General features: G+C 42.9%; 1 protein-coding gene across 1 annotated transcript in view; it reads left to right on the plus strand.

Moving 5' to 3' along the window:
• Positions 1-14,246, plus strand: part of gatm (glycine amidinotransferase (L-arginine:glycine amidinotransferase)) — a 50,231-nt gene that overhangs the window by 14,845 nt on the left and 21,140 nt on the right. The window contains exons 3-4 of the mRNA XM_060852832.1: positions 10,716-10,911; positions 12,307-12,497. Coding sequence (XP_060708815.1) covers positions 10,716-10,911; positions 12,307-12,497 — 387 coding nt within the window. The remainder of the gene's footprint in view (positions 1-10,715; positions 10,912-12,306; positions 12,498-14,246) is intronic.

The raw sequence follows: 14,246 nt of genomic DNA on the forward strand, positions 1-14,246 counted from the left end.
ACTGGTGCCCCTCAGGTTCAGGTGGAGACCATCCTGTTTATAGAGGTCCCACCTTCCCCAGAAAGAACCCCAGTTGTCCAGAAACCGGAATCCCTCCCTCCTGCACCATCCGTGTAGCCACGCATTTAACTGTTCTCTCTCCCTATTCCTCGACTCTCTATCACGTGGCACGGGTATCAAACCAGAGACAACAACTCTTTGTTCTAACTCTGTGCTTCCAACCTAGCTCCCTGAAAGCCTGCCTAACATCGTCACCCCTCTTCCTACCTATGTCGTTGGTGCCAATGTGGACCACGACTTCGGGCTGCTCCCCCTCCCCCTTAAGGACCCGGAAAACACGATCAGACACATCACGTACCCTTGCACCTGGGAGGCAACATACCAATCATGAGTCTCTCTCGCCCCCACAAAACCGCCTGTCTGTGCCCCGAACTATCGAGTAAAAAATGAGGTCTGCAGATGCTCGAAACGTCGAATTCTCTATTCCTGAGATGCTGCCTGGCCAGCTGTGCTTTGACCCCGAACTATCGAGTCTCCAATAACTATTGCTCTGCTCTTCTCCACCCTTCCCTTCTGAGCAACGGGGATAGGCTCCGTGCCAGAGGCCTGAACCCCATTGCTTACCCCTGGTAAGTCGTCCCTCCCACAAGTATCCAAAACCGTATACTTGTTCTTGAGGGGAACGGCCGCAGGGGGTCCCTGCACTGGCTGCTTCCTCCCAGTCCCCCTCACTGTCACCCATCCGTCTGCAATCTTTGGAGTTACTACTTCCCTAAAGCTCCGATCTATGACCCCCTCTGCCTCCCGAATGATCCTAAGTTCATCCAACTCCAGCTCCAGTTCCCTAACATGGTCTTGGAGGAGCTGGAGATGGGTGCACTTCCTGCAAGTGTAATCAGCAGGGACGACCATGGCATCCCTCACCTCAAACATGTTGCAAGAGGAACATTGCACTGCCTTCGCTGCCATCCCTCTAAAAGTAACCTTAAAAAAAACTAGGTCTAAACACGAGAATAAGCAAAATGCAGCACCTACCTTCTTACCACAACGGGTCTTATTATTAGGTTAGAGGAGAAGGGCGGGTGGGAGGCTCTACCCCTGTAGTGCCTCGGGTTCCTCTCCTGCGCGCCTTTATAGGAAAACAACTTACCCAGGTAAGCTTGCGCTACACCAGCTTCCGGGTCCGCTCCGCGCTTTTTCTAAAAAAAACTTTCAAATTTAAACCGTTAAACAAACATCACTGTGCCTTCAAGCAGCCACTGCCAAACAGCCCTTACCTGCTCTCAACAATAACCTTACAGATATTCAAACCTCAACGAAGGGTCACTGTTTCTGCTTTGAAATTCCTTGTTAAATTGGTGTGGCTGCAAATGGTCTCTTTCTGGCAAATTTCTACTTGTACTTAATACTAACCTCTTCAGCTAATGTCCCTTGCTAAGACCCTGAAGCAAATTATGAAACAACTCATTTTTCCTTAACATGGATTCCTTAAGAATCTTCTGTTTCTGGAAGTTAATTTTACTGACATTAAATAAATTAAACTTATTTTCTCTTCAAACTATGTGGAGACTTTAAACTTACAACATCTTTGCTGACATAGAATTGTTTTCTCTGATATAAACGTACGCAGCCACTTAAAGAAATCTTCTGGATGATTCATTTTTCTTTCAGACTGGTTTCTGTCTCTGCCTGTATAACATGGACGTGTTAATGGGAGACAACAGACCAATTGTTTCCTCTCTTCTACCATTTTGTTTTTGTAAAGTATGTCAAAGGCTTTTCTTCAAAACTTGAATTAGACAGAAATTTCAAGATTTCATCCCCCCCATGCCACTCACAGAACCCAAAATTGAAATTAATTCCTTTCTTTTTTTATTGAAAAAGGTTTTTAATTTCTTATAAAATTACAACAAAAATAGTATCACCATCTTATACTATAACAACAATTAGCTAACTACTATTCTACAAAGCAAATAAAAAAAACAAAAACTCTACCCACACTACAATTCAATAAGTCATTAAACAAAATAAGTTAAATTAAATTAGGTTGAAATAAATTACACTGCTCAGCCCAACTCCGCCGAAGCTGCCCATCATTGGGAGCATCAGTTGGTATCCCCATATTCATTCTGGATTCCTCCTCTCAGGCTCCTCCACCTGCCAGACCCAGTCTTCACAGCTAGACAAAGGCCTTAATCAATATGGCCAAGTCTGCGTCTCTCGAGTTCAAAAAGGCCCACCACGTCTTTTGAAAAAGTTCCATTTTTCTGGTGTACCACACTGGTAAGGAATTCTAAGGGGATATACTCCATAACTAACCTGGATTATCCTGCCAGACCAAGGGGATTTTCCAAGATCCAGCTCATCAGAATGTTCTTCCTCACACCATATGTAAGAGAAAATTAAACAGTTTCTTCCCATGCGTGTCTAAGGAAGGCAGCTTCAGCAGGCCCAAAAGGAGGGATACTGGATCCACCTTGACTTCGGTTCCCAGGATCCCCTCCAAAACATTTGTTATAGCGCCCCAAACCCTGCATAACCACAAGCAATGGGTGAGAGTATTGAAGTCTGTTTTGCATTTGGGGCACATTGAGGATATTCCTTTTTTAAATTTTGCAAGTCGCTCTGGGGCCAAATAGGCCCCTGTGGAGAACCTTCCATTGCATGGCCTGTGTTCTATTACAGATTGAAATCTTTCTCACATTCTCCCAAATATCCTCCCCTGCCTCTGTCAAGATCTTCACTCCCAATTCTTGAGTTCGGATCCTGCAGAGCCGTTCAATGTCTTTTCGACACTACCTCCCAGTAAATGGTCGAGGGTACTGATCGAGAGAATACCAGTGGATCAAGGTACCCTCCTCTCCACATCAAGTTTCTAGGGATTAACCAATAGTGAGCTCTTTTTTTGTATAAAGTCCCTACTTTGTCAATAACGAAAGAGGTCCGTACTGGACAATTCATATTTTTGGCTCAGCTGATCAAAAGACATCATGACGTCCCCTCAGATAGGTCTCCCAAACAGGAAACTCCTCTGGACTCCCGTAACCTAAAGCCAGAATCCATCAATTCTGGCCAAAATCCTGGCATTCCTACTATGGAAGTGAGAAGGGAAGTTTTATATAAATTACCCTTGGTTAAAAACAATGACTACAGATGCTGGGTACCAGATTCTGGATTAGGGTGGTGCTGGAAACGCACAGCAGTACAGGCAACATCCGAGGAGCAGGATCAGGAATACCTGATGAAGGGCTTTTGCTTGAAGCGTCGATTTTCCTGCTCCTCCGAGGCTGCCTGAACTGCTGTGCTTTTCCAGCACCACTAATTCAGAATCTGGTTTCTAGCTTCTGCAGTCATTGTTTTTACCTCATTGATTTTAACCCTACTGTGAATCCTCTTGCTGTGATGCCTGCCTTGAAGAAGTTTTCCTCCTCTCTCTACAAGAATCTCAGGGAGTCCCTCTCCCACTGCAACTCCCAGGTCATTTCCTCTGCCCTGAAGCTCTTCAACCATGTCCTGAAACAAACTCGCTACCACAGCCACATTTGCTTCCTCAGTGCCTGCCTCCGTAACCAACTCATCCCACACGGACTTCAGACCCCCCCTATAAATTACCCTTGCTTTGTCACATCATTCTCCACACTTTAACCATGTTAATGACAATTTGGTTTCTACAATGATCTATGACTGTCCTCATTTTGTCCTAAACAACAAATTAATAAGGGGACATTTTGCCTGAGAGGCCTCAATGCCCAACCATATTGACCTCTGGTCATGACAAACCCAATCATTCACGGAGGATAATAGGAAACTTATTTGATGTCTCTTGAAATCTGGGAATTCTACACCCCCCCCCATCCCCTGTGGAAGCTGCAGTTTAACAAGTTTAATAAGAGGTGCCGGATGAAATCACCGAGCCAATCATTAAGTCTCCGCAACGCTTGGCTAGGTAACCTCAAAGGGAGCATTCACATGGGATATAATAAGCAAGGAAGAGCATTCATTTTAACCAGAGCTGTTTGACCCAACCGAGATCTTGGTAGAACCTCCCAACATTAAAAGTCCTGTCTTCTCTTCTCAAGCAAATGCACAAAATTAGCCTTGTATAATTGATCAAAGGCAAGAGTAATAAAAATGTGGAAAACCTCCCTGTGACCACCTGAAAGAGAAGTGGATTCCACTTTCAAGATTGGCTCCTCCCACAGGCCCTCCCCCATTCCCCCCATGGGCATGGCTTCCAATTTCATATACTTGGTTTTTATACTCTGAGAAAGAGCCAAACAAATTAATATTCTGTGTTAAATGGGGCACAGATATTATTGGTTTAGATAGAAAAAGAAGAACATTTTCTGCATAAAGGGTGATCTTATGCCCCCCTGATCCCACCTCTGGAGAAATTATATTGGGGTCCCTCGGATACCCTCTGCCAATGGCTCAATCACTAATGTAAGCAGCAGTGGTGAAAGGGGGCACCCTTGTTGGCTGCTTCTACCAATAATGAAATTGTCTGACTGTATGCCATTAGTATGGACCGCTGCCCCTCCCCAACCCGCACAAGATCAAACTGTTCCCGGACACTAAAAAGGCACTGCCATTCCACCTGGTCAAACACTTTCTCCACATCTAGAGAGACCGAGCCTGGAATCGACCTCTGCGGGACACCTGGACCACGGTCAGTACTCTTCTAATGTTGCTAGAAGACCTGCAACCGCCAATAAAATCTGTCTGGTTCTCCTCTGCAACAGAGGGAACACTTCTCCAACCTCAGTGTTAATGTTTTTGACAGAATTTTAAAATCTGCATTTAGCAGCGAGGTTAGCCTGTACAAAGAGTAATTCTCTGGGGCTTTCCTTCTGTTGAGAATAAGGGAGATATTAACTTCTCTCAGAGAGAATGGGAGGCAGTCCTGACTGTATGAATAATCGTACGTGTCCAACATTGGCCAGGCCAACATATTTATAAACACCTAATAAAACTAACTCAGAACTCCATCTGGGCCGAGCGCGTTACCGCTCTGGAGCTGCCTTGCTGCATCCTGTATCTCTTGGATTGTCAGTGGGACACCTGCTCCGGAGTTATACCTGGAAGGTCCAAGTTCTTAAAAAAAAATCCATCTTCTCCAACCTGGCGAAAATCGAAATAAAATTTCCTAAACACCATGTTAATCTTTTTGGAATCACAAATGAGAGTACAGTACCCTCTGTAATGGATGTGATAGATTGGGGGGGACGCTCTGCTTCCTGGCTGGATATGCGAGGTTTGTCACCATCCTCAAATAGCCTTTGTTTCACAAAGGAGATCTCTCTCTTCACTGTCTGGGTGAGTGTAGAGTTCACAGCAGCCCAGAGAGCTATAATCCACTGTAACTTGGTCACGAAGGCCTGTCAAAGTAATGCTTTCTTGGCTGCCTTCAACTGGGCCTCGAGCGTAAGCTGCTGCTCTCCCCTCTGTCCCTTCTGAGTCACCAGGTAAGGAATAATTATGCCCCTTTGCACAGGCCTTGGCAATCTCCTAGAGCACTGATGGGTTATTGGCTGTACCCAAATTAATATCCCAGAAAATTTTAAATTCCAGTGGAAAGTACTCAGTAAACCTGCTGTCCTTAGGAGAAAAGGATCCATGCACCAATGCCGCAAGTCTGTCCCAGCACCTCTAGCCTTAACCTCCAAATACACTGCCGCATGGTCAGAAATGGCTGTATTCCCAATTCTACAGGACAGTACTGAATCCAAAAAAGCCAGTGGGGCAAGAAACATGTCAACCCTTGTGTGGCACTTGTGTGGGTTAGAGAAGAAGGTAAAGTCCGTACCCTCAGGGTGAAGGCATCTCCACACATCCACCAGCCCCAACTCACCACATAACTCACCACTGCAGTTGTTTGGATTGCGGGGAGGTGCCTGGGAGATCCTTGGGCATCCTGACCCCTGGGGTCCATGAGACGATTGAAATCTCCCCCTGTAATTGTGTGGCGCCTCCAAGGGCATCGACCTGGAAAGTGCAGCTGCTAAAAACTTTAGGGGGGGGGGGGGGGGGGGGGGGGGGGGGGAGGGGAGGGGAGACACTAAACATTCAAAATCCTACACTCCTACCCAGGTATTAGAGCTTTGAGGATCACTAATCTCCCATATTCTTCCCTAATTTGGTCTAACAGCTGACATGGGAGATTCTTCTGAATAAATATAGCCATTCCCTTGCTTTTAGAATTGGAAGAAGAGAAAAATGCCTTTTCTGATGAGTTAAAAATATGCGAGGCCACTCTGTGGCTGGAACATAACACTGCCGGGTACCTTATAGAGTACTGGTTATTCAAATCTCTCAGCCTCTATTTTTTAATGTTATCAAAGATCTTCCTCTTGCGGATCACAGCCACAGAAACATCCTGAAAGAACATAATTTTTTATCTCCTGTAGATCAGGGCCTGAGGATTGTTCTCGAAGCTTCCAAATTTGCTTGTCTCTATAATATAGAATCGGACTAGGACTGGGCGGAGCCGCTGGTCCAATCTGGGCCTCAATTTTCGAAGTTCTCGACCTGTTTCACTGCAGCTGTACCAGCTTTTCCAGGGGCTAGTTCCAAACCACCGAGGATTCCGCTGCGGTCTCTGAAGCCGTACTCTGCTGCTCCACTTCCTCTACACACTGTCCAAGACGCTGGATCTCCTGCTCATGCTTTTGCAGCATGGCCGAGATCATTTCCAGTCTAGTCTGGGTCTCCTCCGTCGTTGAATCAAACTTTTTTTGGAGTTTGAGAATCTCTGAAACCAGGCTCTGCTGTGCAGTAAAGTTCAAAGGAGCTTCTGCGGAGGTTGATGCTGTGTCTGTTGCTGCAGGGCACTGTCTTGCTTGTTGCGATCTACGCAGCCCTTTACTTTTGGTCATCTTCGCAAATCGCTCACTATAATGTACAAAGATTCAGGGGACTTAAAACTGCTGATCATTACAAAAGTGGCAAGTGAAAGGAGTGTAAAACCACCACTTTGCCTGGGTTGTGGTGCAGAGCTCAGCAAGGCACTTGTCTGCGTGGAGTTTGCACATTTCCCCCCTGTATCTGTGTAGGTTTCCTCCGGGTGCTCCAGTTTCCTCCCACAGTCTAAAGATGTGCCAGTCAAGTGAATTGGTCATGCTAAATTGCCGGTAGTGTTAAGTGCATTAGTCAGGGGTAAATGTAAGGTGAAGGAATGGGTCTGGGTGGGTTGCTCTTTAGAGGGTCGGTGTGGACTTGTTGGGCCGAAGGGCCAGTTTCCATACTGTAGGCTATCAAATCTTTTAAAAAAAAGGCAGTCCTATCAGATCACCACTGTCCTGAATCCCCCCAATTCCTTTCATTCTTAATCCACAGAAATTAGAATTGCAAATCAAATTTGTCCTTTTCCAATTTCTAATGCTATACGTTATTCTGTCCACCCTTGAATCCATGTTTCCAAATAATCATAATATCAACCATCTTCATCAGAATGTGGGATTGACAGTGAAGAGTCATCAGTAGCAATGCTGTTAAGTCAAAATGGATAAGATGATAGGTCATCGTGTGGAGCAGGTGTTTCATGGTGACATCATTTATCCAGTTTTGTTAACCTAACGGTGGTTATTTGCCCAAGGGCAGTCGTCACATCAGTTTGTTGACCTATATATCATATCTTTACTCTTGCTGAGGCTCAGTGCTCCTTTTTCACATCTTTAGAAGGAACAGACATTGAGATCTTTATTCTTTATTACATCTTCTATCATTTGATGATTTCATTCTAATATTCTGTACTTGGATTGCATTTTATATTCATTATTAAGGTTTATTTGCTTTTTGATCTGGGGCTGATCATTTTGGCCTCAGTAATAGGTATCTGATAGTTTAAAGGTCTAATTTTCGATCGCTGCTTGTAAAAAGTTGGTCTGTTGCCATTTTGTCTGGGGGATAAGACATATTTAGTCAGCCTATCTCCTTTGTTCAATGTAACCTTGTTGTGGAACATTCTCATTTACATTCAAGTCCTTGAATGGCGTCTTTTATTTTTCCTACTTTGTTGCATTTTGAATAGTCAGTGAAACTACTATGGTTGTAACAACGCTGTCCAATCAAGTCAATGTACAGTAAAAACTAAATATGCTGCAAGTTACAATTTAATTATGTAAGTTTTATTTATTTGCTGCAAGTAATTACACAACACTGAGACTAACAACGAGCTGAATTCCTGAACAACACTGATTACAGAGTAGAAATATGTGCACATCCAACCCCAGATCCCAGAATGGAGGTGATATCACAGTAAAGGAAGTCCAACCTACCCTGATGAACATCCTTGGGACTAGTTAGAAAATAGCACCAAATCAGTCCAGGGAACAATGGACTTTTTTTTAGATCCTGGACAACAACATGGAAGAGTGCAAGCAGAAAATCAGAATTTAAAAATGAAATAGCTTTGCTGAAGATCAAAGGTTACATCTTTGGTCATTGGGCAAATTCATGAATAAGATTGTCTTTCACAAGAATAAGTAAAAAGTTATTATAGAAGTTTGGAGTATTTACAGCACAGGATGAAACCGTTCAGTACATTGGGCCAACAATAGCTTAAAAAGCAGCATCCAAGCTCTCTCAATTTCCAGCTCCTGATTTTGTCGCCCGGTGAGTTCTGGTAGTTCAAGCTCATTTCCAACCTTCTTTTAGTGTAATGTGGCTATCTGACACTCACACTCTGTCAGCTAGTAATTCCAGAACTCCCATCCTAAGTGAAAAACTCTTACAAATTAGTTTGTGTCTCTTGATTGGTGATGCAAGTAAGTCCATCTCACCCACTCCATCTAGGCCCGTCATAATATTATCCAGCTATGTTATGTCTACTCTTGGACTCTTCTATTAAAGGATAAAGCTTAAATAAAGTGCAAACTTTTTTTATTAACCGGCACATGGGGGGATGTGCTGGTTGATCAAATTTCCCAGATAATCAAGGGACACACCTAACCGCAGTAAACCCTAACCAAACGAAGATTCGCGACATCAACATCCCTCAAAAAATCTAAGTAAAAACATCAACATGCCTCTGAAAATCAATGTAAAAACACGCAGTGGGCAATAGAAATGTAACACACGGGTATACTCATCACTGTTATACTTTATTTCAGGCTTAAATATTCAGGCATTGCAGTCAGCTGCGGTATTCTGGTTATACCCTGCGTAGTTTTTTTATGGTTTATCAAGAGCACCTATTGATAATGTGCTGGTTAAAACCAAGTTTACAGGTAATTGCATTGATTGCAGTTCAGGGACGTTCACTTGAGTGATTCTCGGATTCTCATGAGGAAAGGTTGGATCAGGTGGGTCTATATCCATCGGAGTTTAGAAGATTGTGAGACAATATTAATATGTAAGACCCTAGTGCTTTAGATAATTCTAGAATAGCCCCATGTTCTTGCACCCCAAGCCTTGTTTAAGAAAGGGCAGTTTCCCTTCTATCTTGCTAAGTATCATTGTCTATCATTCTGCTACCTTTAGGGGTCTCTGATCCTGAAACTAAGGTCCTCTGTTCCTCTACACAACAACAAGGAGTCAGACCCAATGCCTTGTCTTGTCTTCCCTCCCCAAATGTTTTATGTCATGCTTCTCTGAACTGTACCTCATTTGCCAGTTTCCTGCCGACTTGACTTCTACTTTTAGTTTACCGTAGTCTACATCTTCCTTCTGCACTAACTCACATTGCGAATGTTTCTATCGTCTGAAAAGTTCCTAAACCTATCTCATACACTTGAGTCTACATTGTTGATATATGTTACGAACAGCAATGGATCCAGTATTGAGTCCTGCAGAATACTACTGGAACCAGTCACACACACATTTGCCGACTGTGACCCTTTTGTTTCCTGTCAGCTTTGGATCCAACTTGTCACCTTGCCGAGGATACCATAAGCTTTTACTTTTCTGACCAGTGTATCACATGTCTTTGTTTGTTTTTTCTCTTTTTCTTTCTTTAGTGGGCGGCACGGTGGCACAGTGGTTAGCACTGCTGCCTCACAGCGCCTGTAGACCCGGGTTCAATTCCCGACTCAGGCGACTGACTGTGTGGAGTTTGCACGTTCTCCCCGTGTCTGTGTGGGTTTCCTCCGGGTGCTCCGGTTTCCTCCCATAGTCACAAAGATGTGCGGGTCAGGTGAATTGGCCAAGCTAAATTGCCCGTAGTGTTAGGTAAGGGGTAAATGTATGGGTGGGTTGCGCTTCGGCGGGTCGGTGTGGACTTGTTGGGCCGAAGGGCCTGTTTCCACACTGTAAATCTAATCTAATCTAATCTAATCTAATCTAATGGGACCTGATAAAGCTCATATCGCTTACTTCAAATACACAATATGTGAATGATTTTATTTCTAATTATGCTGAAATATCTGAGTGGTTCTCACAATGAAATACTTTAATGATTATTATGATGTTGTGCGCTGCTTTTGATCATGTCAGTTGAGGGAAGAATGCTGACTCCAGGAGAACTCCTTCCTTTCAAACCTTTACCAGGGATTGTTCACATCCACAGGGCTAACAAATAGAACCTCAAGATAACATCTTAACTGAAGGAAGACTTCTTATCAGTGTACAGAGTTTTAGCACAGATGTCCCAATACATTATAAACCACAACTCTGGTCTAGAAGCGAATGTATCAAATGAGTCAGGCAGGTCTTTAAATTAAACAGCCAGTTTTGTTCATATCTTTGGGGACTAGCCCTGATGTAGTTTCCTTTTTCAGGCTAACACCTATGAGAAGAATTGGCCCTTTTACCAGAAGTATGGAGGTCAGAATTTTCCAAAGGAGCATGTGAAGAAAGCTGTTGCTGAAATTGAGGAGATGTGTAATGTTCTTCGTGGGGAAGGAATCACTGTCAGGCGCCCGGAGATCATTGACTGGTCTGAATATTACAAGACGCCAGATTTTGAATCTACAGGTAAGTAAAAGTTATGGATTTCCTTGAAATACTCTTCGAAAATACTAGAGAGCGACAATTTCAAATAAAGACATATATTTGGGAAATAGTTACATTTATCAGTGGGACGCCTGTTAAGAGGGATCAGTACATTTGTATGGTCATGTGATTGTAGACTCTGAAAAGCTGATGGACTAATGGATATTAAACTATCTCCTAACTTCACACAGTTTCTTATGTTCTTATGTTCTTATGTTTCCTAAAGGTTCGGATTCTTTTTGTGGTTGAGAATCACCAGTTCTCTGCTCTGCAATAAGGTCCCTGTCTCTGAGTGAGCTCAGCAAACAATCTAACAAACAAATAGATCGTCTGTGGAGCTCATCCTTAGGTGATGTCCACACAGTGTAATGAGGAGCTGGACCCAGAGCTGGTATTCTCCTTTAACTCAGAGTCTTGTGCTTTGCAATTGACGATGATCAAAGCACAATCAGATCAGCTATGATCTTACTGGATGCTGGAACAGGTCCAAGACAATGAATGACCATTTCTTGTTCCTGTTACTTATTAACACACAAACTGTCTGATTTCACTCCTGCATGATTTAACTCTCAATTTTCCACCAATGGAAATAGATTTTATCCTCTTTATTGAATTCTGCCACCATGTTTAAAAAATCTTTGTAAGGTAACTTTAAGATTCTACTCTGAAGAAGAAGCCTTGTTTATCCAATTTGTTTTGAATTTAATCTGCTTTCACTCTGATATCATTTCACTGAAGCCGCACTTATGATGGTTCAAGATAGCCCTGACACCAGCCACTCTTTGGAGCTCTCTACAGGAGATCTGATTTCTATCTATATGTCCTTGTTTGTTATGATCTTCCTGTACTGCTCACAAAACAAAACTTTTCACTGTACTTAGGTACATGTGACAATAATAGTTCAAATCAAATCACTGCAGCTCAGCCAAGACTGATAGACATTTCCTAAGTTCTGGTGCCCAGAACTGAAGCCAGTGACTCCAGAACAGAATTTCTCTAAAGGCTAAGATATAATTTCATTCCTTTGTGTTGAAAGGCAGCAACCCATTGACCTTATCGATTGCTGAGTCTGAGCACTCTGCCAATGACATTTGGGACATTTCTGGCCTTTGTCCCTCAGAATCCAAAACAAAGTTGGGTTCATTCATAAAGACAAGAGCTCCTACACAATGACCTTTAATCCTAATGTTAGAATAGGAATTGACAATGATGAAAGTAGGAAGGGTGTGGGTGGGGTCTTGGTGCCCATTATTTTAAGTCCTCCCTGTAATGAAAGTTTACCCCATTGTGTTATACTTTCTGAATCAGACGTTGCTAAATTGGATGTTGCCTGAGATTAATTGGTTATATTATATTGGAATAACTTCCTCTCTACAGGAATGTATGCTGCTATGCCGAGGGACATACTGCTGGTGGTTGGGAATGAAATCATTGAAGCACCAATGGCATGGCGTGCTCGCTTTTTTGAATATAGAGCATATCGGCCACTCATCAAAGATTACTTCCTGCGTGGAGCAAAGTGGACAACTGCTCCCAAACCACAAATGTCTGACAAGTTGTATGACATGGTATGCATCAATTCAAATGGACAGTTCCCACAAAAACTCACATTTTATTAAACTGTTCCTGGCTATTAAGGATTCAGTATTAGTGGTGCAGCCAATACTGAATGAAACTGAGTTGGTTAGATTCTGGAATGGACAGGACTGAATTTTCACACAGCCATAATAACTATGACGGGCAATTCATTAAAGTCCTCTCTGGCTCACCAGCCCATTCAATTGGTTTGTCCAAGTTTATTTCAAAGAGAGGGAAGATGCTTCCATTTAGGATTAGGATACTTGTAAAGAATAGCATCTCATTTAACACTCCATATCAAATCAAGAAATAAAATGAAGTTTAAATATTGATAATTAGTGCTCTGATGGTAAATATTACTGAAAGTTCATTTCTGCTGCATGGGGAAAGGTGGAAAGTATTCCCAAAAAATAAAGGGTAGTCAAAATGGCAGACTTTAAGTATCTGAACAGAGAATAAACCAGTATGCGTGTAAAAGAGCGGAGATGGACTGGTGTTGCGAGAATATCGTTATGAAAACTTTTGTCTGCTGCATGTTTCTAGAAAGACCTGCTTCTGGGAACAAGGTGGGCCAAGTGTCAGTTGAGGAACATTAAAGGACAGTGATCATAGAATCACAGAATTGTTATGATGCAGTTAGAAGCCATTCAGCTCATTGTGCCTGCATTCCCTAGACTGGCATTGTATTATAAGGTTTAGGAATCAATAACTGGGAGACAGCCAATTCCAATGGAACTAACAATGGAGTTGACCCAAATCAATTAGAATTAAAGGTTGGCAGGCAAAACTGTATCCAAACAGTGACTTGCCTTCAGAGGAGTGTTAGTTCAGGCACAGTCACAGTATGTTAGCATGAAGTGGAAAGGCAGAATGAACATAGGTAGAATTTCTTGGATTACAAAAGAGGTAGAAGTTAAGAAGATGTATACTGCTGGTATTTGTTTATTGAACAATACAACTGTGAATAAAGGCTGAATAACTTTTTCATTCTTTCATGGAAAGGGAGCATCACTGACAAAGCCAAAATTGTTGCATGCCCGTGGTTTAGTAAGGAATTGGAGTCCCTTGTGAAAGGGAAGAAGGCGGCATATGTAAAGATGAGGCGTGAAGGTTCAGTAGGGGCGATTGAGAGTTATAAGGTAGCCAGGAAGGAGCTAAAGAGGGAGTTAAGAAAAGCGAGAAGGGGACATGAAAAGTCTTTAGCTGGTAGGATTAGGGAAAACCCAAAGGCTTTCTATAGGTATGTCAAGAATAAAAGGATGACTAGGGTAGGTATCGGTCCAGTCAAGGATAGTAGTGGGAAGTTGTGTGTGGAGGCGGAGGAGATTGGAGAGACATTAAATCAGTACTTTTCATCAGTATTCACTCAGGAACAGGACACTGTTGCTGATGTGAATATGGAATCACAAATAATTAGAATGGATGCCCTGGAAATATGCAGGGAAGAGGTTTTGGGAATATTGGAAAGGATGAATATAGATAAGTCTCCTGGGCCTGATGGCATTTACCCCAGGATCCTATGGGAAGCTAGGGAGGAGATAGCAGAGCCATTGGCCTGGATTTTTATGTCATCGTTGTCAACAGGAATAGTACCAGAGGACTGGAGGATAGCAAATGTGGTCCCATTGTTCAAGAAAGGGAGTAGGGATAGCCCTAGCAACTATAGGCCAGTGAGTCTGACTTCAGTGGTGGGCAAAGTCTTAGAGAGAATGGTAAGGGATAAGATTTATGAACATCTG

The sequence above is a fragment of the Hemiscyllium ocellatum genome, chromosome 39 (genome assembly GCF_020745735.1).
Source record: "Hemiscyllium ocellatum isolate sHemOce1 chromosome 39, sHemOce1.pat.X.cur, whole genome shotgun sequence".
Lineage (NCBI taxonomy): Eukaryota > Metazoa > Chordata > Chondrichthyes > Orectolobiformes > Hemiscylliidae > Hemiscyllium > Hemiscyllium ocellatum.